Raw genomic sequence first — 24,109 nt, forward strand, 5'->3', positions numbered from 1 at the left:
TTAATTTTTATTGTGATTAAAAATTTCAACACTGTATTTCTAACAAGGTAAGATTTTTGTATGTATGTATGTAAATATATCTGCTTTTGTACTTATATTTGAACATCAACAATAACAACATATAACATGTAACATATACATATGTATGTTTATACAAAATGTATTTTATGATTTTTTTGGCCACAGGGTCATATCGGGGTAGCCTGTGGTATATGTGTATAAAAAATAAATTTTGCACTACTCGCATGTACTTTTAAAACTACTATATATTAAAACCACTATAAAATCGTTATATACCCCAACTTCAATTGACACAATTAGTGTTGTTTTGTTATATAAAATCAAAGGTAAGTTTTAGCGTCGAAGACTAGGAAATAGTAGGCAGTCGGTAATATAGTGATGGCTATCGGAGTCCCGATGAAAATTGTAATTGGATTATTAGTCACAAAGACAATTTTTGCCATTAAAATCGCGAATACGCAATATTTGGCACTCAAGTTCTCGTTAGTATGATATACTTTTCGGCTGCCAGATGTTCCGTTATAGAGATGTAAGTGATTTTTGGGAGAGCGCTTTGTGACCAGTAATCACCGAAGCGATGAAAAGAGCGTCGAATGTAAATCGGGCTCGGTCGTGTATGGGATGCGCGAGCCGTATTCGAGCGGTGCGTGTGTGGCGGGCCGCGTTCGGATGGGGCAGTGGTCGAGTGGTGGAGCGCGAGCGGTGTAAATAGCGAGAACTGAGTCGTGAGTCGGGACGGGAGTCGGGAGTCGGGAGTCGTGAGTCGCCGGTCGCCGGTCGCCGGTTGCCACTCGCGGCCTCTCGACTGATCGCCGAACGCCGCGAAGAGTGTGACGGAGAGCCGGGAGTCGGGAGTCGAGAGTCGGGAGTCGGGAGTCGGGAGAAGACGAGCGCGAAGACGAGCGCGACTCGGAGTGTGACGAGGACCGCAATCGCTGCGGGAGCATGTGATGAGCGGGAGGCGTCTCGGGAGCGCGCATGGCCGCCTTAGACGGGGCCTCGGCGCCCCCCTCCTCCGCCCCACCCTCGCCCTCCCCCGCGCAGGAACTTCCCGTCGCCCCTCAGGTGCGCCCCACCCCACCCCACACTTCACTTCATCGATACGTCAACACCGCTGTCACCATCAACATCACACACACACACACACACACACACACCATCATGTTGTATTGACACCTCGATCCTAATAAAACATTAAATGCGTCTTTCAATTCCGAAATTATTTCCTGGATGGGTCTGGCCTTCAATGTCTCTCGACCGTTCGAACGCTTTCAAAATGTCGAAATTTTACCAACATTAGTCGGACGGACCCTTCTCGACTTTCAATTTCTCAATATTATGTAAAATGCATTACTAATGAAGAAAAACATGTCACACAAACAGCACCCTATTGTGAGACACCTCACCAAATACGCATGCAGCATACACCCTGCAAATGCTTCGCCACATTTAGCACTCATGTAAAATGCGACGTAAACACCCCCCCCCCCCTCCCAGGGGGGCTTTATTTGCAGTCATGAAATGTCATCAGTTAATGCGAAATAAACAGAAAAGAAAATATTGGGTGCATCCGTTCAATTTCGATTGTACAACTGTTGGAAATTTCAAACTGGCTGAAGAACTAAGCGATGAAGAAAATTTTATTCATATTGTACAATTTCCTAAAAAAATGTTTAGTTTTATCAAAATATATGAAACAAAATATTGAAGATCGTTTATTCGTCTTTTCCGTTGAAAACCCACCATACTGAAAATTTCACCTCTGACCGGTATCCCAATTCTTGACCTTTCGATTTGTATGAAATCTTTGATTGAAATCGAACATTCGTTTGTATGAAGGGTAGAAGTGAAACTACTAGCGAAGAAGTGGCATCGCAAGTTGACATGGTTGATGGAAACGGAACGGAGAGTGATAGTGGTGTAATCCGAGTGCAAAAAGGTGTATTCGATTGTAGGAGCCCTGCGAAATGGTCGAGTTTCGGTCACCATTCTGTGAGTTAGGACCTAATCGATCATGTTGATGGCAACTACTTTACTTCTTTTAACCCTTTGGGTGCTGGTGTCCTTTCTGTTGAAAGCTCGCCATGCTGAACATTTCCAAATAGAATTATTTAAATATCCAATAGAAGGCAGCTATAAAAATTGTAGCTTATCCAAACAAAACCCTAAGTTACTACTGCTGAGGATTTCAAGTTTTGTAAAGGTGTGTTTAGATTCTCTAACATATCTTGCAACAATATAAAATAAACAAAACAAGAATGTGTTTATCCAAAACTAGTTCCATCTTATTCATTGTTATTAACATGTAATGCTCACAATCTAAATGCCAAGCAATACAATCTAAAATACTCAGCAGTCAATGATTTCCATCAGGAAATTCTGCTATGGAAATCAACGTTGACAAATGAATAACATGGATTACACGACCCATGTTCAATGTATAATTTTTTCATTGCTACGTGAAAAGGCTTAGCTGGTGTAGTTCTCGTTTACTTTGTACATGCTCAAAATACAACGCCTATCAGTCAGCATTCAAAGGGTTAACATACACTGTAAGGTTTCGTTTGCACATCATTTTGCAAACAAAAATTACTCGAAAGTCGCAGATCAAACGTCTCATACCTTATCCAATGTCAAATCAAAACATTCACTTTTCACCAAACTAAACAAACACACACACAATGAATAACATTCAAATGGCAATCTTCATACACAACAATTTATATAAATAGTGATATCATCACATGTTGATAAACTTATGACTTGCATAATCAATTTCAGTTGGAGATTCTCAACAGTCTACCGGCGGCGGAGCGAGCTTCGGCTCTCGTGACGCGTTGGCGAGATGCGACCGCTCCGCCTGTATCCTCTCAGTTGTTACATAATTTATACAGATACACGTTGCATTTCATTTTACAGGTATTGTATCTAAATCCAACTTTCGTCTCGTGCTTGCCCTTTGAAATTTGCATAACGTGTACGTTCTGTTTTTAGAATGGATGGTCGCGATTGGAGGAATCGTCTCGCGATGGACTGATAGAGGCGGTGCAGAAATGCGGCGATTCGATCCAACGAGCCGGATGTCCACCGAGTGCCGAGGAGCTGCGTGTGCGCTATTTGGTACTCGTCGCACGCGATCCTTGGCATCATCCCGTCTTGAAAGACATCATGGATGGGATTCAGCCCGATACGCAAAAAGGTTTTTCATCTTCGTTATATGCTATATGTGTGTGAATGTAGTTGAATTCCAAACTCCTTCCATGAGATTTTGTCTAAATTCAACTGACACTTAGACTGGCCGCGCTCTAGGCAGCCAATCTAACATACGGTGGCTCATTGGAGCCCGCGCACTGGGCAGCCAAGAATTCCTGGCTGCGGCAGCCAATAGATCGCGTACGATTGCACGGCAGCCAGAGCGTGCAAGGTAGAACTGACAGGCTAGTATGTGGCTGCCTTCAGTCTCCGCGCACTTGTCGTAGCAGCCAGAAGTATTTTACGCTCCGAAACTAGTTTTAACTTCTTTTTGAAAATGAGTTTCGATACAGAGAAACTAATTCGAGAAATCGAAAATCGTAAGGCAATATGGGATATGTCTTCAGAAGAATATAGTGATCGGGATGTGAAAATACGAAGATGGGAAGAAATCACAAATACAATGTGTGAGGAAAGCTTGGCAGAAAATGAAAAGAATGAATTCTCCATTTATTTGCCAGAATGGAGATAATGGACGTCATACAAAGAGCACAACCGCAACCTATGGAAACTCAGCATTCGCAATTTGGTCTGTTTCGCCAAGGCTATGCTGATAATGAACCAGCAACATATAGCCGAAGATATACGCCACAATCGAATTATGGAGCAGAAACTTCAGTTAATGGGCAATATCGCCAATACTCACCACAGCCAAACCATGAACAGGAAACCTTCAGCAGTGGGCAATATCGCAATCGTACTACGGCATATAATGAGCGGTTATCACCAACCGATACAAATGTATCAGATACTCAGAATACTGAAATACTTGACTTGTTTCGGGAATCAGAATCATTCTAAAAAATGTAAAAAATAAAAGAATAAATGCTTCTAAAAATAAACGAAATATATTTGATTTATGTACTCACCTCAAAGTAATTATCAATTTTTCTTCTGGAATTATACAAGCTCGCATACGAGTATTAGTACCCGTAATTGAATTTCTTATTTTGTTCAAGAGGTTATCAAACGATTTCACTGACATTCTTGTTAAGTTAAAAAAACGTTACGAAGATCTATAAAATAATTATTAAATAAGCCTTTTGAGTGTCGTTCCAGAAGAAGAGGATGCATCCAAAATCTTCTCTTTGCTTTGCGTTTCTTACGAAACAAGAGGTAAAGAATTATTTTTTCTACGTCCATATCGCTTGAGGGAAGGGTGACTACCGGCCGTCGACTCTGGCTGCCGAAACTGGCTGCTCAATATTTTGGCTGCAGCAGCCTGGCTGTCTAGTGCGCAGCCAGCCTTATATTTGATCAATTCTTGGTTTTTCTCGATTTGTATGTATTTTAGTGTGTAAATTCGTATGTATTTTAGTGTGCTTTTCAGATTTAAGATGTGGTTTATTGTGGTAAACGAGCGTGTGTTGTTATTTCAGTGCACTCGTGGATTCGTGAAGAGGGAGGCAGCGGCGCAACGGAACGTTTGATACAATTGTGCGCGGCTGGAGGAAAGCTGGAAGGAGCCGCTCTCCGCTTGGCGTTTGCTCTCGCTCCTTTACCTCCCACGACTCCCATTCTCCCCTCGACTCTTCATTCTTTTGCGTCCGAAGCTTTGCTGGTGCTGTTGCTACGAGCCAGGAAAACCACCGAGTGCATATCTCACGTGAGTATTCATCTATCTAATCACGTCACATAGTTACAAGATCGTTAATTTATAACTTTTTTGTATTTTGTATGAGTGCAGATGAACGAATGAATGCTGTTGAAAAAGATATATTTTGATTGTAATGACAGTGTGTACAAGCAAAGAGGTAACGAGTGATGGGATTAAAATCCCAATGTTTGCATCGATGAAATGATGAAAATGTGGACTAGAAAAGTGCTCTTAGAGAGTATATGTAGATTGGATTGGCCATAAGTTAGATTGGAATTATGAAAATGTATAAGGCTAGACGGATGAGCGTCGAACGGCGTTTTACCAAGACTATGGGCCTGAAAAACGCCAATAGACGTTGTATTTTACAAAATAAACAAGAATTCTATCCGCTTAGCTTTTCTAGGTAGCATGATGAAAAAATGCATTGAACATGATTACACCACTCAATGCAAAAAATGCATTGAGTGGTGTAATCCGTGTCAATGGTTTACACCGGAATTTCTGAATTTATAACCATGGCAGAATTTCCCAATAGAAATCCCTAATGCTTGGCATTTAGATTGTGAGCATTAAATTTTAACAACAATGAAGAAGATGGAACTAGTTTTGGATAAATACATTCATTAATAGACTTGTTTTGTTTATTTTATATCGCTACAAGATATATTACAGAATCTAAACACACCTTTACAAAACTCGAAGTCCTCAGCGGTATAGCTACAGCGGTATAGGGTTTGTTTGGATTAGCTGCTTTCTATTGAATCACTAAATAATTTTAGTTGGAAATGTTTCAGAAAAGATTTCAGCATTGAATGGGTTAAATAGAGATGAATGAAAGTGTGTGGATGATGACATTTTACTAATAATAATTGCATTTGAATTTTGAATCAAACTTGTTTATCAAATATGAATGTATGTATAATATTGTTTTTATTTTACATTGACAGATTAAGGCTTTAGAAGTGGACGATGCTATAGCTATCATCAGTCGATTGGCTACCCGAAAGAAATCTTTTGGCCGTATATGGAGACACGCTCACGATACAGCTCTGCTTTGTGGCCAGGTTACAAAATGATTACTTGACGTGATGTGTTAATATAATATGATAGTGGGTACTAATGAATGTGAAAAATGATATGTCGCAGGTGCTCGTAGCAACGTGTTTGGTGAAACCGATGGAAAACAATCAACTCGGTACTCTGGCTGCCCAGCTCGCCTCTCTATATGCACAGTGTCCGGAAGAACTTGCTCCAGCTTTTCGAAAACTATTGCACTCGGCCGATACGGCTGCTCACATTTACATAGTGTGCAGGGCCGTTCAGCATCAAGTAATCATCGAAACATTCTACTGAATAATTTGATACAATTAGCCGCGTGTTGCTCATTTCAACGTATGACATATTTCAGTTTCAAGATTCAATGCGTCCGTTTGTATACGAGCTTTACATCCGCGCCCTCACCACCGGCGTCAACGAATTGGAGCGTCAGAAGATCCAAGACGAGTCGGATGAGACTGCCACTTCGAGTGCTTCGCATACTTTGGCCGCTTGGTTTCTGTCGTTGGCCGATCTCGTCGCTGCCAATCCCATCGTCAGCGCCGAGTGCGTGCTCACTGCATTTTCGCTACATCCGTCGAAGCATTACTATCAAAAGGTTCTCGAATGTTCGTCGCACATACATAATTGGCTCAAGAAAGGGAACAAGGCGATTGAGGATTCGTCGCTTTTCAAAACGGTCGAGTCCATGCAGTCAGATGTGAGCAGGATGGATTTGCACGATGATACGAAGGCCGACGAGGAGTCGACACAGTCTTTAATATCTGCAGCCGTCTTGGAGGGTGAAGGCTTGGAGTTGAGTGTGGATCTGTGTAGAGATCTCGCCGTTTTACTTAGCGGTCCTCGTTTAAAGTATCTCACTTGGGATTTGAGTTGGTGAGATTAATTAAAATGCAATCTTGTTTGTTGACATGTGTCATTTGGTTTGTGTTGAATTTTTTCTTTTTCTTTTTCTTTTTAGGGATAAACTGTCACAACATTGTGTATCGTATATGGCAGACACTGAAGAAGGAACGAAGACGGTGACAACGGAACTAAAATATGTTCATTTAGATTATAGTCAGTTTGAAATTAAGGAGCCAGAAATTTATGATATTTATTATGGTATAGAAAAAGGTAAATACATTTTTAACTGGCTGAAAATGTCAATTTTCCATTTCTTACAAAGCTATTCTCAGTATTTAATTTGAGTTATTAATTTTTTTGAGTACACAAAATAAACGTAATAATTAATTTGATTTTAAGAATATTGAAAAGAAATGTTTACATATATATATCTATAATATTTGATTTCTGTTTAACAAATTTTCATATTTATTATATGTATATATATATAGGTTATGAACATCATTTGGAAATAGAAGACGACTGGGATGAAGACGAATATGTTGGAGACAGTCGAAACAGTATTAACAATGCATCTGCAGACGGTTCTTTGCACTATAAAAATAGCTGTGATCAAACTAAAGATCCAAAGAAGGTAAAGAAAAAGTCTTCCAAGAAAAGTGTACCCCCAGAGGATGGACATAAAGTGGCAGATAGAAGCAAAGTCAGTAAGAATAAATCGAATGTGAAGCAAGCATTTGTCACTAGCAGTACGGAAAGTTGTAACGAAAGTGATCTCGACTACCAAGGAAATCGATACATCGGCACGGACAAATCGTACGTCGTCAGACCTGTGCAGAAAAATAACAATTCTATTCTGCAAATGCATTTGAAGCCGGCCATATCCAGAACCTACAGTGCAAATCACCAAACTCCATCACCACAGTCCAGCTATTACTTTGACCCGTTGACGAAGAAATATATATCAAAAAGTACTCTCAATACAAACAAGTCTTCGCATATCGTATCGGTGTACCGGAAACAGATGGAGTTGCACGAAGCGCACAAGAGAGAACTGGAGAAGGCCATGTTCGGCAGCTGTAATGCCGTCAAAATTTCCTGCGAAGAGGATAAACTGCAACGGAACGACTTGAACTTTTCTTATCCTCAGCCAAATCATCACACCGCGCACAGCTCGAATAATGCAACATATCACGAGGGGCTTAAAGAAAATTTTAAAAACTATTGCGATAAAGTTAAAACTGAATTGGTGTATTCTCAAAACCTCCACTCTCCTGTTTCCGCAGAAAGCAATAGTAACTCGGGCCACCATTCCACGGCGAGCAATACAAGTCCCAACCATTGCAAGTCCAATGTAAGCAAATCTAGTTTACTGACGTTTCGAAAGTACAACGCCAAACACACTATGCCATCTACTTCTGTGTCGTATTACGACGCTTCACACACTGTCGAACCTGCGTCCGCTAATCAATCTGACCAAGTTGTAGATTGGGAAAATCTACTGAATTCAGAAGCTTCTTCGATAAATCGTTTGCCGACTACCACCAAAACGTATCAATCGAACACTTCAAAATGCTCCACCTCGCATCATACTTACTTGGGCGTACCGAAAAATCCAGTCATACACACGTCATCGAACGACGTGATAAAATCGCTAAATTTGACTTCCACCAAACTTCCCACACACTCCTCTTGCACCCAGTCGAATGACAAAGTGACCACTTTAAATGAACTGAAGCTGCTACAGAACAGACTGAAAATTCTGCAAAGATCTGGTGAGTGCGGCAAACCTCAAAGACCCAACACCAGCGTCGACCATAGCGTTCAACCTGTCGCTATGTCGAGCCAAAGTCATTGCAGCGTAAAACCTACTGAAACATATCTACACAATGAGCGACTGCCTTACAAAGAAGATGACGATCCTGCCAGGCTCGTCCGGAAGTACATCAACAACAGCAGAAAAAACCCGTCTTCGTCCGGGGCCGAATTCGCCAAGGTGCCAACCTCTCGACGGTACAACGCTGTCGTTAAAAACGATATTAATCCGCAATTTAAAGACGTTTACGAATTCGTCTGCGATAAAATGGAACCCGCAGCCGATGTGCATCGGAAACAAATCGAAAAGTTACATTATTTCGCCACAGACAACCAACAACAGCAGAAGTACACTTCCAATGTGTATGTGAAAAGACAACCCACTTGTGAAACTAAAGCTGCTGCGGCCTACCGTCCCAATATTATACGCAACACTTCAACCGAGACGACCAATTCTAAAGCCTGGACTAAATCTGTTCCTTCGGTACAGATTCAACATACATATCAAAACTATGACATGACAAATGACAATTCACACCCAACAAATGCGGTACCTAAAAGGGTCCCATCTGAAGCTTGGAGCGGCGATTATGATATCGAAAGATGCTTCGCGCCTCTGCCTCTGGATGGGATTGGAACCGGATCGAATTACACAAACTATGAAACAAAAGTCAAAGTCGAAAAATCATCAATGGCTAATACCAAAGTGGATGCCCCCATTTCATATGCAAACAAATGCCAGTCGCATTATTTTGCCAAAAGTAATGCGACTAAGCTAGAGGACAAATCTCAACCGAGGTATACGGAAAACGCCGATGTTGAAACTGTATATAAGAAGTTTGTGGCGGAACTAGAGTCTTCCGTAAACGCTGGCATATTCAATATTCACACGAATGAAATTGCGTCCAGTCAAAAATCCTCTCAACTGAATAGTTTCAATTGCATCGGCCAGACGTATCGGACCACGTCTTCTTCGTGTTTCCAGGAACCGACGAAGACGCCAATCTCTACAACGAGTGTCAAATCGAACTTCACCAGTCCCAACAGCATAGTGGGTCCCGTATGCGTTCCCATCGAGAACCATTTTGAATCCAAACAGTCTCCGAGTAAAACGAAAGTACAACCTGAACAGTCTCCGATTAAAACGAAATTACAACCTGAAAAGTCTCCGAGTAAAACGAAAGTACAACCTGAACAGTCTCTGAGTAAAACAAAAGTACAACCTGAAAAGTCTCCGAGTACAACGAAAGTACAACCTGTACAGCCGCCAAGACAGAACAAACCAAAGTTCCCTGCTGTGGATCCTCTGATTAAATCCAAATTACACGCCCCGTTACCTACCATCAATTACGACACCCTGAGGAGTCTTTTGATTAAGAAGAATCCGCATATGGGAAATATGACCCAGACGAAACTAGACTCGAGTAACGAATGCGTGACGATGCAGCCCCCGCAAACTTTGCCACCGAAGTCTAATGTTTCCGTGTCCAAGTTTACGACGTCTATATTGAAGGTTCAAAATTTCGACAACGTTGAAGCTTATCTCGTACCAATGAAAACGTTGAACAAAACCATAACCAGTGCGGAACTCAAGACTGACGTTGAAAGACTGAGGCATGATAATCAACGGTCGCATAAAACGATAAAAGCCATAATTTCCAAAATGTCTGGACGGAATGATTTGGTTATAAAAATTGCTTCCAATTCTTTTCCTCCCAATACTCAATTAAAGTCAAATGCATCGGCACCTGTGCCCAAAACCAAATCAAACTTATCTAGTGTAAACACTAAAGATGAAGCTAAAGCATCCACGACGAGTGCATTCAACGTTCCCGTTCCAAAATTGGACTCGTTGCCATCTGCACAGTCTAATGCACCGACGGAACAGATTAGTATTTGTATGTTGAATTTACTTGAAGGGCCCCAGTTGAAGACGGACCGAGTAGAAAGTGTGCCGACTTTAGATACATTAGACTCTGAAACTGTGTCAACTGCTCGAGTACAAACTGAAATGGAAGTCGAAAATGTCGTCAGTTCGATCCCCATTCCTTTGCCGTTTAAAGATTGGACCGAGTGTAAAGATGAAATTTTGACACATTCAACTGAATGCAAAGAAGCTGATAGTAGTCTAGACTCACTGTACGATCCTGGGATAATAATTGGCAATGCTAAATGCGAAAGTGAGGATCCTGGTGACTGCTCGTTGAGAGATATTGTCGTTTTGCCTTTTGCGGAAATTTTAGACGAAGAGAAATGCGTCCCAATGTACGACGCTCAATCAAAATCCCTCGAAATCGAAGATAATAGTGTGTGTTCGATTTTACCACCTATTCCGTTGCCCCTTGCAGATTTATCTGTCCATCTGTCTTTTGACGACGCAATGCAAACAGACGTGAAAGAAAAAACAGATGATGACAATGTTATGTCAGATGTATTGGAGCCGATGCAAATAGACGGCGAAATTTCCACCGAGGATTTGCGAGATATATCTGAGATGATTGTTAACAGTGAAATTGATGTGTCTTCGGTTGTCGATGATCCAAAAGTATCCGAAAGTATAGACAGTAATTCTTCGCCAGTTATCACTGGCGAAGAATCAGTTCAAACTGTGCATAAAAAGATCATCAAAGAAACGAAATCTGAAATTTGTAACCAAATAAAAGAAAATATTTTGGCCGATTTTCACGTTGAAGAGACGGAAACTTCTTTCATTAGTGAGCAGGTAAAAACGAACGTTTCTGAAGAGACGGAAACGTCTTTCATTAGTGAGCAGGTAAAAACGAACGTTTCTGAAGAGATGGAAACTTCTTTCATTAGTGAGCAGGTAAAAACGAACGTTTCTGAAGAGACGGAAACGTCTTTCATTAGTGAGCAGGTAAAAACGAACGTTTCTGAAGAGATGGAAACTTCTTTCATTAGTGAGCAGGTAAAAACGAACGTTTCTGATGATAAAGTCGAAAAACCGCCGACTGACCAAGTGGAGCCAAATCAAACTCCTGAAATTGTCGAAAGTGAAACAAAAAGTGATACTATTATTACTGAGGACTTTATTACTTTGGACGATTCCGACGACGGTGCAACCGCCAAAGATGAAAACAAGGCTGTGAATTCGACTGAAGTCATCGAAATTTTGTCCGATGGAGATGAAGACGATACGCTCAATAATAGTGGTTCGAATAGTGACGTCGAACTCGTCATGACGAATGATCCTATTGCCGTTGACGTCAAGCCTACAGTATTCCCGCAGGTGAATGCTCAGAGCCATAGTTCGATTCCACCAACTCCCGTATTTTTTACGATGGCTTCCGACTCCTTGACTGCTAAGAATACGAAACGTCGGAAACTCACCAAGAGGTCCAATTGGATGCGGAATAGACGAAAATTGTCCCAAAAACCATCCGATTCGTTGCTGTTTTTGAACAACGATGTATCGAGTATAATAAAAATTGGCAAAATACCACCTTCGGATCGAGAAAAGTTGCAGAAACCGTGTGAAGTTCGAATAAAGAGAGACGATCTGCTGATGTTGAAGAAAAAGTTACAGCAGAAAGTTCCACAGAAGCGGACGAGTGCTTCAACTAAAAAATTTTGCCGATTAAAAAAGTTTCTCAAGGACGGCGAAAGCCTAGTTTTGTCGCTGGACACCAAGACGCTCAGGAGTCGTTCGAAAACTGTATCTCAAGGCATGAAACCTACCACTTCTAAAGCAAAGTCGTTAGACACTTGCCACAAGGACAGCCTGTATTACGAATCGACTAAGCCTCTTCGCACTGTAGATTCTTTGAAAACTTTGTGCCAGAATGTGCTCTCTCGTGCCCAAATCAAACTGGAAGTGGATAGCGACCCGTCTTCGGACGACGCTGCCGAAGCCGACTCTACCAACACCGAGCAAAATTCGAAAGACGTCACCAAGAACGAAGATAAGGAATTCAATCGTAGCTATCTCGATTTCATCAATAATAAAACGTCTGATTTTCAAACCGATATCGAGGACGATATATCCAGCAACAAGAGCGATTACAAACCGGACGTTTTGAACAATTACAACTTGATCGATTTCGAACACGAGCTCGACATATCCAATAGAATCGGCGTTGTCGACGAAGAGTCGCCCGCCGGTATTAAAAAATCAGTACAGCCCGATATCCTGCATCAACCGAGAATAAATCATGCGAGAAGTCGCAGATCGCCCTGCAAGATGGTAGATTCGGCCCAAGAAAGGGCTCCCGTTGAAGAGTTGCAATTTTCGATGTCGTCATGTCCCGACTTGATCAGCAAAACTAACGACAGCAAATCTTATGTCACGATGCAGCAGCCGGATATCATACTGAGCAACAACGACTGTAAGAAGACGGCGAGTTTTGACAACACATCTAACGCTGACAATTCTGGCGATCACAGTTTCAATCTGTCGTTCAGTCTCGGCTCGCTCAGAACGTACCAAAAACATTCCTATCATAAAAATAAACGGAAAATGGAATCAAACAACACGGGTACTGTTAAGAAATTTCGCAACAACCCGCAGATAGACCTGCCGAGAGTGTCGCAGAAAGAGGTCGGAAAAACAACACATAAATTGAATATCGACAAACAGCAGTCGTACGACCGTGCTTTCAATCTCAGCATCAAGGAACTATTCTTGCGGGGGTTCGACGACAATGACGACGACGACGATGACGACGAAGAGAACGATTTGGGTGATGGTCCCATTAGAGGGGACTTGGGCGTTGACTTGTCAGAATTTGATTTTTTATCCAATGATTCGGGAACCGACGACTGTTCCAGAAGCTCTTTCTATTCGCCAATCTTCAATGAGGGCGAAGTCGACAAGTGCGAGTCCATCAAGCGCTACATTGAAAAATGCGAGAAACACGAAACATTAGCGGAAACATTAAGTAGGAACGTGGAATCAGAGAAACATCAACGGCAGGGGATGGGTTTTGGTGTTAAGTCCGGCAGTGGGAATTTGAAGGGCTCATTGAGAGGTCGCCCGGAGGGTCCGGCTGCCGTGCTGTCGGACGCATTCACCGCTCGGCCGCCCCTCGCTCTGCACAACTTCTCCGCCAACCGCAGAAGCACTGATCACAAAAACGAACACTCCGTCGGGGTGCTCAACTCGGACAAGGAACTGAACAACAACTCGCTGCACAAAATCATGAAGAATTCTAAAGCCATACTGAAAAACTTTTCAAACGAAAACATGTACGCCTACGACAAACCCTCCGTCGACATATCCAAATGCCTCCACAACAAGGAAAAGAGGAGTGAAAAGCTATCGAATCCTAAATCCGACTTCAAAAACATCTTCTCGCGAGTACCCGGTTTGGAGGACTTGGACTTTATGAGACCGTCGCCGTACAACGCCATCGTGCAAGTGGTCCAACTGGGACAGTCTCCGGTGACTTCGACGCAACAGAATCCATTGTCGGCGTTGCCGACCGCTTCGCAGACTACCACCAACGAGTATGCAGACATTTCCGCCAACAATTCGGTGGAGTATAGGTCGCCGTCGCACGACGACTCGCATCAATCGAGCAGCAACGAAAACACTCTGCCCGATTTGAAAGAGGACGACAACGGGGAGAAGAGAGAAGATTCGGCCGAAAGTAACAGCGATAGAGTCGACGGCAATAGCTCTTCCTTGAACATTTCCGAAGGGGAGATGGTGCACTTGAATCAAATTCAAATGTCGTCCAATTCCGATCCGACCAATTCCATGGGAAACTTGGGACAGATTACGCTGGATAAGCCGTCTTTAGATTTTTCCGATCAAGTTACGAGTCAGGCCAACTTTGTCGAAAACATTCACATCGAAGAAAAAGACGCAACGGCTGAAGATTCGCCCAGTGAAAGTCAGATGCCGTTAAACGTCCCCTGCAGTACGGCTAACTTTATAACCAATCGAGGGCAAACTTTGGTCAACCTGCTGTCGCAAAAAATCATACACTCTCCCGTGGGCGGACAGCACGTGCAAATGACTACGTTCCCCAAGGGTACGATCAACGCACTCTCTCTGCAGCAAGCCTTGGCTCAAATATTGCCTCCGCCATTGAGCCAAGCCTCCGGCGATGGCGTTATTCAAACGGCGAGTCATTCCACGGGACCCCAAGTGGTTCACATAGTTCAGGGAAAGAGCGGATCTCAAAACAGCAATTCCTTCGGAGGCTTGCTCGTCGACAACGGTCAGTCCTCTGTCATTAATGCGTCGGGCACCACTCAAGTCCTTCACATCGTTCAGGGGAAATCCACTCCGAATACGAGCAACGCTTCCATTCTGAGTCAGTCGCAGTTCAGCGGTCTCTCGCTCGTCGATTCCGGCTCGCAACAGTCAGGAAATCAAGTTTTGCACATCGTCAACGCCGGCATGCAGAACAAAAACAACACGGCTCAAGTGTTGAAACGGGTGAATCTACTCACCAGCATCACCAACCCTCATGGCAACAACGAACAAAAGATGGTTCAGTTCGTTTGCAAATCCTCCGACGGAAAATCGATCCAGTTGAACGCGCAACATCAACGAGGCATGGTTCTTCGATTGCAGCCCATCGACAATTCCAACTTCACCCCGTCAAAATCGTCGGAAATTCAAACCACCACACACACGCACGTCACGACTGTGCAGTCGGGCATAAAACCGCAAAACGATCAAGCTCAAGAATTAAAGTCCAGATCAGTGTACGAAGAGAACTACGCCAAGTTTATTCAAAATTCCAGCCAGATTATGCCTTCGAGTCCCGAGAAATCTATCACATTGCCCAAATTCAATCAAGCGTTTGGAAAATCTGTGTTTCAAGACAACACCACCGTTCAAAAGAGCAACAACGATAACATTGAACAAGCCCAAAATCCATCGGTGTCCGCTTCCTGCGACCAACAACAATCCACGCAAGATCTTTCCATGTCAACATCGTTGAGTCTCAGCCAATTAGGGCATATAAGCAACCCGCCGTTGCTCATTCGCAAAAACGCTCAATCGAACATTGTACACCAGAACGTGATGCAGCAAGTGAAGCAGTCGATGGCTCCCATGAACATTCAGACGATACACGGCGGAGTGATATACACCAGGCAGATTCCCGTCAACACGATCAATCTGATCACGGTGCCCAGCTCGGACATGATCGACGAAGTCCAACTGCAAAACATTCAAAAGCAAAACCAAGAGAAGGCCAACAGCACGGAGCAGTTGGAGTCGCAAGTCGTCAAAATCGTTTCCCAAGATCAACAGGCCAACAGTAGCGTGATGATGGACACTGGTTCTGATGATACCAATCAATCGTTCGCGGAACAGACGCAGAGTCACGTCAACACTCACCCGTTGTTGACCCAGATGAGGATCAAAATGCCAATGTTGAGCAAAGGCGGTGGCCAGATGGTGACTGGAGCCCGCGTCGTCAGACCTGTCCTGCAAATACAACGCAATCTGATTCCGGGAACCAATCCCGCCGTCTATCAACAATTAGTGCTGACGACGGCTCCCGCTTTGCGCCAACCTGTGCCGACACCCGTCACGACCATCCGTCCCAGTCGGCCTGCGAGTACGGCGCCGCATCAAGAATCCAATCTGAGCTCGTCGACCCTCGAACAGTTGCGGGAGTTCGATATGGTGCTGGAGCAAGTGAAGGAGCGCAGCACCGTTCAGCCGGGCAGTAACAGCAATTCCACCTTTTCCGACACTTCCCCGCAAAGGCAGGTCATCGAAAGCGCCGACATCGACACTCAGTCGCAGTCCAGTGTGGTGCACGCTCCTGCGCCCAGAGAAGTCTTGTACTCCATTGGTCCGAATCAAACGGTCAACGTTACGTATGTCAATCAAAAGGTCATTTCGAAATCACCGGCCGTCTTGACCACCACGTATTCGACGACCGATTCGATCATCACCAACATTTCCTCGCAAAACTCGCCATCCAGCCAAATCACACACGGCTTAGTCAATACGATAACGCACTCGAAACCTTGCTCAAATACACCGACGAAGGTCAACTCCAAGTCGATCAAGACGAAGCCGAGCAAGCCGACGAATCCCTCCAGTAGCACTGCGACAAAACCGAGCAATCCCGTACCGACCAAGACGTCTCTACAAAAACCGCTGGAAGACGAGCAAACGACGCAGAGGATCTTGTATATACTGGCCGAGTATAAAGAACAGGTCGAAAATTCTCCGGACAAAGATAAACCGGCTCCCAGACGGCGATCTAACCCGCCCACAAATCCGACGACGTCTTCAAAACGCAAGAAGGGATCCGGCGGTAGTTCGAAGAAGGGCAGCGGTGGCCAGAGTCTGCAGGAAATGAGTCCCCTCGGAGGCGAAGACGCCGGACATACAATGGGCTCCGAGGACAGCTCGTGCGGATTATCTCAAGGTGAATGCACCGATAATAGCATTCAGGGTCCCGATAATCCATCTCCCCAAGCGAGTCCGCAGAAGGCTGCCAAAAAATTGCTGTTTCAGCCGGACTCGGACTTGTCCTCGGCTCCACAGTTACAACAACAACAACCCCAACAGCAGCAGAGGAACGTGATCATTGCAGACGGTCAGACTATCGCGATGGCCAGACCCAATTCCGGCAAAACGACGGCTGTCTTAATGCCTGCAAATTATTTGCTACCGATGTCGATGGTTAAAGGTGGTCAACAAATCACGATAGTCACCAATCAGGGTCCCAAGATATTGAATGTTCCCCACGGCGACGGGAACACGACCAACACGCTCTTCTTGCAGCGACTCATCAGTCCAGCCGGATTGAAACCGATGCTCACTAGACCGGGTCAAGTTAGACACGTGCGACTGCCGGCAAACACCGTTCAAAACCTGCACACTTTCAACCTGTCTCCGTCGACCAACATTAATCCTCAAGACACGTCGTGGATCACTAACAGTTCCTTGAATAACGCGCAGCCAAAGTTAGTCGTCGAGTACAATCACAATTTGGCGGCCAATTCAGACTTGAATCCCGATTCTGTCAAGTCGGAAATATCCGACTCGCAGTCGTTGAAAGACGAGACCATGTCGTTGAGCGGGGAGCATATTTCGTCGGTGAAGCTCGAAGATTCCATTGACGCTTCATCGGAGAACCGCTGCGACGACAACATATCTATGGACCAGAATCAAATTCAAGATTCCAACATGTCGGAGCACGTTCTGCAGCAGGTGCACGTGACGAAGCCATCCGGAAATGCAACGTTGAACTTGATCCAAGTTCACTCGTTGAATTCGCCCGACTGTGGGAAACTGTTCTCGGTGCAAAACTCCTCGGGTCTCAATTCCTTGATTCAGCTGTCCAAGTCTAGCCTCAACCAGACGCTGCACAGTTTGAATGCCGACAGTGACACCGTCGTGCAGGAATCCTTGTTGCGGAAGCAGGTGCACTTGGACAGCCAGTTTTTGCGCTTGAACAAGGAGAGTGACAGTGAAGTGGATATGAAGCTGTCAGATATCAATCAACTGGAGGATAATCTTTCGATGACAGACGATCTGCCCAATAATGTGCAACAGAATTTTGTATTATCTCATGGGTCACAGCAAAATGACGATTCTATTGGCAAATGTCACGGTAGTTCCGACAGCCACACCCCTTGGAGGTAATATTTCATATTTATTAACATATACATGTATAAATATGAAATATTAATGTGTACATATTTATAAATATTATTATTTTAATTTTCAGTACTAACGGTGGCGTCAACAGAGACAATTCGTCTCCATTTGGTTATGAAAATTCTCCTCACAGACTTTCCAATCACGATGACCATCACGATGTCGATGAACAAGAGGTTATTATATTTGTGGTGCATTTTCATTTGCATTTTTTTACACTTATTATTTATTATTTTATTTATTATTTTAGACGGAAGAAGGTCGAGATTTATCCGACAGTGTTGCGACGAGAGTGCTTCGGCACTCGTACAGTCCATCATCTTCGCCCACCGGTCCTCGCCATCTTTATCACAAAATGTTCATATCGACTCCGGTGAAGAAAAGTTTCGGCTCTGAAGTCATCGAGCATTCCGTATCATCGGTAGATGACGACAAGCAGTATGTCCAAGTAAGCATCTTTGAACAATGATATCTGCATGAATACACGTGTAGACTAGTGTCGATAATGATGGTGATGATGGAATTCTTAGGTATTGGATATCAGACACCCTGATGGAAAATCTTGCGGTTCCGAGTCTGTGGACGTGACGGGAACGGTCCAGGGTGGTAGAAATATAGCTCAGAGCTCGTCGTCGATCCACAGTGCGGCTAGTTTGCGACATAAGTATGCCGTTATGGAGCATGAGTTGAGACTTCAGGTAGTGCCACTTTTTTTTTATCTGCTACATATATGAGGGTGAAGTTTCTAATACTTTTTTATCACATAGAAATCGCTCTCTGAGGAATGTGAAGACCTTGGAGTGGATTCGCCGTCAGCGTCTGATTTGTTTCCCGAAGCGGAGCTTCTATTCGCCGCTTCACCGTCATCACAGTTCGATCAGTCGCAAGACGGATGCATCTTACCCACTGCGAATCATGCTTCGCCGTCTACTACTCACATCTCGACAGTGGGCAATCATCAGATCGCGACCAGTTCGTCGCTGCCTTCAAATTTGACGAGGGATTCGCGCATGCTCAACGACCAGCCGATGGATGTGGGCGAAGAGTCTGAATTCGCTCGAATGCACCCCAACACGACATTCCACAGCGGAGAAATCGAGCTGGTCAGTGACGATGCCGACGACGCCTCTGTTAATGTAAGCATACAGTTCATCGTTAATATGTAGGCTGCTTGCTTGCTTGCTCTGCCACTGATTTGATTTGATTTGAAATCAACATTTTTTTAAATATTTTATGTTGAAATGTTTTATGTTGAAATGTTAGGATCGTGATAAAGTTTCCGATGGACATAAATGCGCGCTGACTTCTGGAAATTAAAAATGAAAAAAAACATGTATATCGTATGTAGATTTATATTTTTTTCGAAAAGACTCAATACAACAATTTGTGTAAATATAATCAATTTTCTATAACTCTTTCCCTTCTTTCGATCACACTTAGTGAAAAATAAAATCAATGTTTCTTCTAGGGCAATAAGTCTCTTGAGCATTTAGCGCCATCTGTTGAAAATTTATTTGATTAATTAATTAATTTTTCTATTGGTGTTGTATATTGTTTATATGTGGGTAGGTTTTACCATTTTTTTTTCATATTAAACAATTAAAATATAAAAGGTATTTGAAAAAATACGACCTCATGCAGACACATTTTTTTTTATTTAATAACTTAATATGCCAAGTCGTTTAAACATAAAGTTTAAAATAAAGTCGAGTAACAGTAGTAGTATAGAAAAAAAACTTTCGAAGATGTTCCACCGTATCTGGGCACAAACTAACCACAATTGAATTCTCTACATTGCTTAACTAAGATCTAAGACTATGATTTCAATTGGCTATTTTTCTTTTTAGATATCTTTTCGAACCGCTTCCAGTAAACAGTCTATCCCATCATCACACGTTGCATCCAAACGAAATGAGATCGTCCGCAGTGTAATCGAAGGCATCGGAAGCAGTGGTGGCATAACGACATTCTCTCAATCCAAAATGGCTTCGCAATTTTCGTTGGTCGATCTATCGAGACGTTCCAGAAACGCTCTGTCTTCGTTGCAGAGCTCCGACGATTATTCAGAGGGCGCCGACGATTCGATGAACTCGGCCGAGAGCAAGGAAGGCATACTCGCGAACAACAAAAGCCTCGACGGCATTCTCACCAACGAGATCGTGAAGAGAGATCTAAATTTGTCGTCGACCGAGTCGTCCGTTTGCATGTCGTCGAGTATCATCCAACGAAACGTCGCCCAGGTCATCCGACACGCTAGTAGCGATCAGCTGGGCAACGATCCATCGGAGAAACTGTGCAACGCGAACGTCAACGAGTTGGCGCAAAACGGACGAAGCTTTCTCTCGGAGAATAGCAACGACGCGAGGACGACCGCCGAGTCAGGAATCCTCAAATCGTTGATGCTCGAAAGAGACGGCAGAGACACTTGCTCTTCGCCGGAGCAGCACAGTGAACTGTTTTGGGAGTCCAACTCGAATTCCAACCAGTCGGAAGAGCGCATACCCCAAGCGCCGCAGAACCTGCTGGACTTTTCGTCGGAGGACAGCAACAAGTGCTGCAAGAGTCCGCTGTCGTGCGAAGAGAACACGAATTCGACGGACAGCAGCAGCTTGGGCGGTCACGATCCACAGGTGCACAACTCGCACCACCCGCTCCGCGTCAACTCGGTGATCAAAACTTCGGGCATTTCGAGCGCGGCCGACGGACCCATCCTGCACAGCGCCCTGATCTCCAACACGTCCAACGTGAACAACGCGGCTGAAGCTTCCAATAAGCTGCAGCCCACGCCGCTGGCGAACAGCATCCACAAGAACAGCGACTCAAACACGTCGTCGAGTCCGGAAGAGTCGGACGCGGCCAACCGAACGGGGTCGCGTCGCAGCTGGGGACGTAGCCTTAAGGGTTCGGGCGGGCGCCGAGCGATGAGTCCGCGCTCGCTCTCCGCCGAGATTAACATGGGCGCTGAGATCGAAACCAGCAGCTCAGAGGGTGTCAGTATACTCACAAAATCGACAAGTGAGTATAACAATTCCTCATTCCAATATCACGGATAAGACTACTACCCGTACGTACGTACGTACGCTTACTACATTTACCTACTCTAGACTCTACTCGGACTCGCATGCAATTACAATCTAATAAGTTGTTTCATGTGTGTGTGTTTTGTCTTTGAGGTGGAACCACCGTCATGCATTCAGGCAGTTCCACCCCGGAAGAGGGTAGTGCTAATAATAGACGAGTGTCGCTCCGAGGATCCGGAGGCATTAAACGCTCCTGTCACTGTTGTGGCGGACCACCGCCCACTTCCGCCTCCGCCTCCGCCTCCAACTCGGGCTCCACGTCTCGCCGACCTCGTAGGCGACCTCCGCCCTTACATTAGTTACTACTACTACTATTATGTATATTATATTATACCTACTAAAAAAAAAGCAAAGCAATACAGTAAAATACATACATACGTACATACTACATACATACATACATTCATTATGTATATTTCGTTTTCGTCTTTTCGTATTTCTCCTGACAATAGTCAAATGGCTGTTATTAACGAAGCAAATGACAAATGGCAAGAAGGATATGTGAATACAATATAAATACCATAAATGTTGTAATTTTGTGGGTGTGTTTCAGCACACAAACACACACACACACATACACACTTTCATTAACATTACATGCATAAAATATAATAAAAAAATAGCTTGTATCTCTGTATATACATAGATTCCTATTACTTTTTTTTATTTTTAATCATTGTTATGAAGATAAATGTGTATATCAAATGTATATTAGAGTGTAGCCTAATTAATATGTTCATATTTATACAAAATATTACATATATATATATATACATTTATAAAGTTTCCGTTTTGAAGGAACGGTTCGGTTCGGTTCGGTTCGATTGTTGGATGGGTCAAGAGTGTGTGAATTTCATTGTTTGTGGAATTAAAACAACAAAGAGGTAATATGGCATTCGTTTTGCGCGTCACTTCTCCACCGATGTATTTTTTAAGATGATCATGTTTTTCTAGTCACAAATTGTATAAAGAAAGGTTTTTGATAATCTTTGATTTCCGTCATAGTTTTTGTTTTATATAAGTGTATGACAGTTTATGAAAGTAACATTTAATTGTATTTTTAAATAAAAATATAGGATGTTTTACAAATTACTTGTATGTACATATTATATAATACAATATTAATGTATGTTTATTTGCGGGTGTGTGAATGCCATTTTTATTGCATTATACTTTGTTTATAGCAGATTATAAGTGTCTTTGTAAATATTATTATTATATTATATTATATATACATATATATATGTGTGTGTAAAATTCATTACCGCCATCTTAGTAATTGTACAATATCAAAGAAAGGATAAAACAAATTAATGAAATGCTAGATTTAATTGTAATTAATTTTATTTTGCAAAATTAGATAATGATTGTTGCTTCCAGTATATGAAAAAATATTTAGCGGGACGCTGAATAAGAGTGGTTATTTTTTTGTTTTTTCTTAGTCGTCGTCTTCGTCGTCGTCAGTTACAGTGACTTTTCGTTTGATGAATTTTTCAGTATTTTCGCATTTATTTCATTTTAAGTTGTCTCGGAGGTAGATTTTTTAGAATGTTTTTTTTATTATTTTTATTATGTATCAATTTATTCGCAATTGCCGAATTTCACTCTGCCTCGTATATTTTTGAAAACTATAATATTATACTTTGACGTGGCGCTTTGGGCCAAAATTAATTTTTTAAAGTTTTTACATTCACACGAGGATGAATTCAGCAATCGCACATTGACAACTTCTCGTTAATTTTACATTAAGAATACAAACGTTTTAAGTGTAAACTAATTAATTGTTTAATGTTCAACTCAATTTTTGTACAAAAGAACCATTTCAGTATTAAATATTATATTGCTATATAAGATTGCAACACAGATTGTAAAAGTTCGTTTTTTTTTTGTTTTTTTTTTTTTGGGATTTACGTAAATTTACGCAAATGTAATATCATATAAAATAGCGAAATCACTGTATCTGATCTGTAGTCTGGTTATTATTATAAATGACTGATATTTTAATATTGACGTGTAAACACACTAATTTTTACATTGTGTATGTGTGTGTGTGTGCGTGTGTGTGTGTTTGTGGGTGGGTGGGTGGGTGGTTGGAAAAAAAAAAACATAAAAATGCAGCTTCATGGAAAAATGTCTGATCTATTGAATTAAATTTGGACGATGAAATTGTTTTGATTTTTGTTTGAGTTGAGTTGAATTGTAAATTAGCTAAGTTGTCGTTGTGAACTTATTATAAAATATACTCGTACGTACGCACATTTGTTATATTGAAAGAAAGTCTCATAGAGTACGTTATTATTATGATTATTATTATACTATTATTATATCATTACACATTAATAATGTAATATTTATTATATGTGTCATGTGATTAATTTATTTTTTGTTTTGGAAAAATGCATGCAAATTTGTACGAGCCAAGAGTAAATTAAATATATTATATACAAACATACATAGATACATATAATAAAAACAAAAGACAATGATTGTGCGTTGCAATTTTATTTGATTTCATTTCAATATGTATTTCGATGAACATTTCTTATAAGAATATATGAAATGTGAAATATATACATAAGTTATGTTCCAAAGTAGTTTGAAAACGTTCAGAAGACGAAGAAGAGAAGAAGAAGCTGTGCATATAATAAATAGTCTCTAATACAATGTAGATGTTTGACAACGTAACGTAACAAATTTGTGGCTATAATTCTCGCGTTATCTTTGAAGAAAAAATTACATTAAATAAGACATGTGCTGTATAGTTATTTACAAATTTTAAACATTGTATAAAAAAAAACTAGTATAATTCGATTAATATAATTAGCTAATTTGAGTACT

The 24,109-nt window shown here is 42.3% G+C and overlaps 1 protein-coding gene across 1 annotated transcript; it reads left to right on the plus strand.

The window, feature by feature from the left end:
• The first annotated feature begins 633 nt into the window (after window positions 1-633).
• LOC143918801 (uncharacterized) lies at window positions 634-21,922 on the plus strand. The gene is made up of 15 exons (XM_077440869.1): window positions 634-1,086; window positions 2,803-2,940; window positions 3,016-3,220; window positions 4,653-4,879; window positions 5,821-5,937; window positions 6,020-6,202; window positions 6,282-6,805; window positions 6,891-7,045; window positions 7,267-18,172; window positions 18,262-18,367; window positions 18,442-18,639; window positions 18,722-18,889; window positions 18,959-19,327; window positions 20,039-21,206; window positions 21,365-21,922. The coding sequence occupies exons 1-15, from the start codon at window positions 1,000-1,002 to the stop codon at window positions 21,568-21,570; spliced, it is 14,757 nt and encodes a 4,918-aa protein (XP_077296995.1). The 5' UTR covers window positions 634-999; the 3' UTR covers window positions 21,571-21,922.
• The last annotated feature ends 2,187 nt before the right edge of the window (window positions 21,923-24,109 follow it).

Source organism: Arctopsyche grandis, chromosome 11 (assembly GCF_051622035.1).
Source record: "Arctopsyche grandis isolate Sample6627 chromosome 11, ASM5162203v2, whole genome shotgun sequence".
NCBI lineage: Eukaryota > Metazoa > Arthropoda > Insecta > Trichoptera > Hydropsychidae > Arctopsyche > Arctopsyche grandis.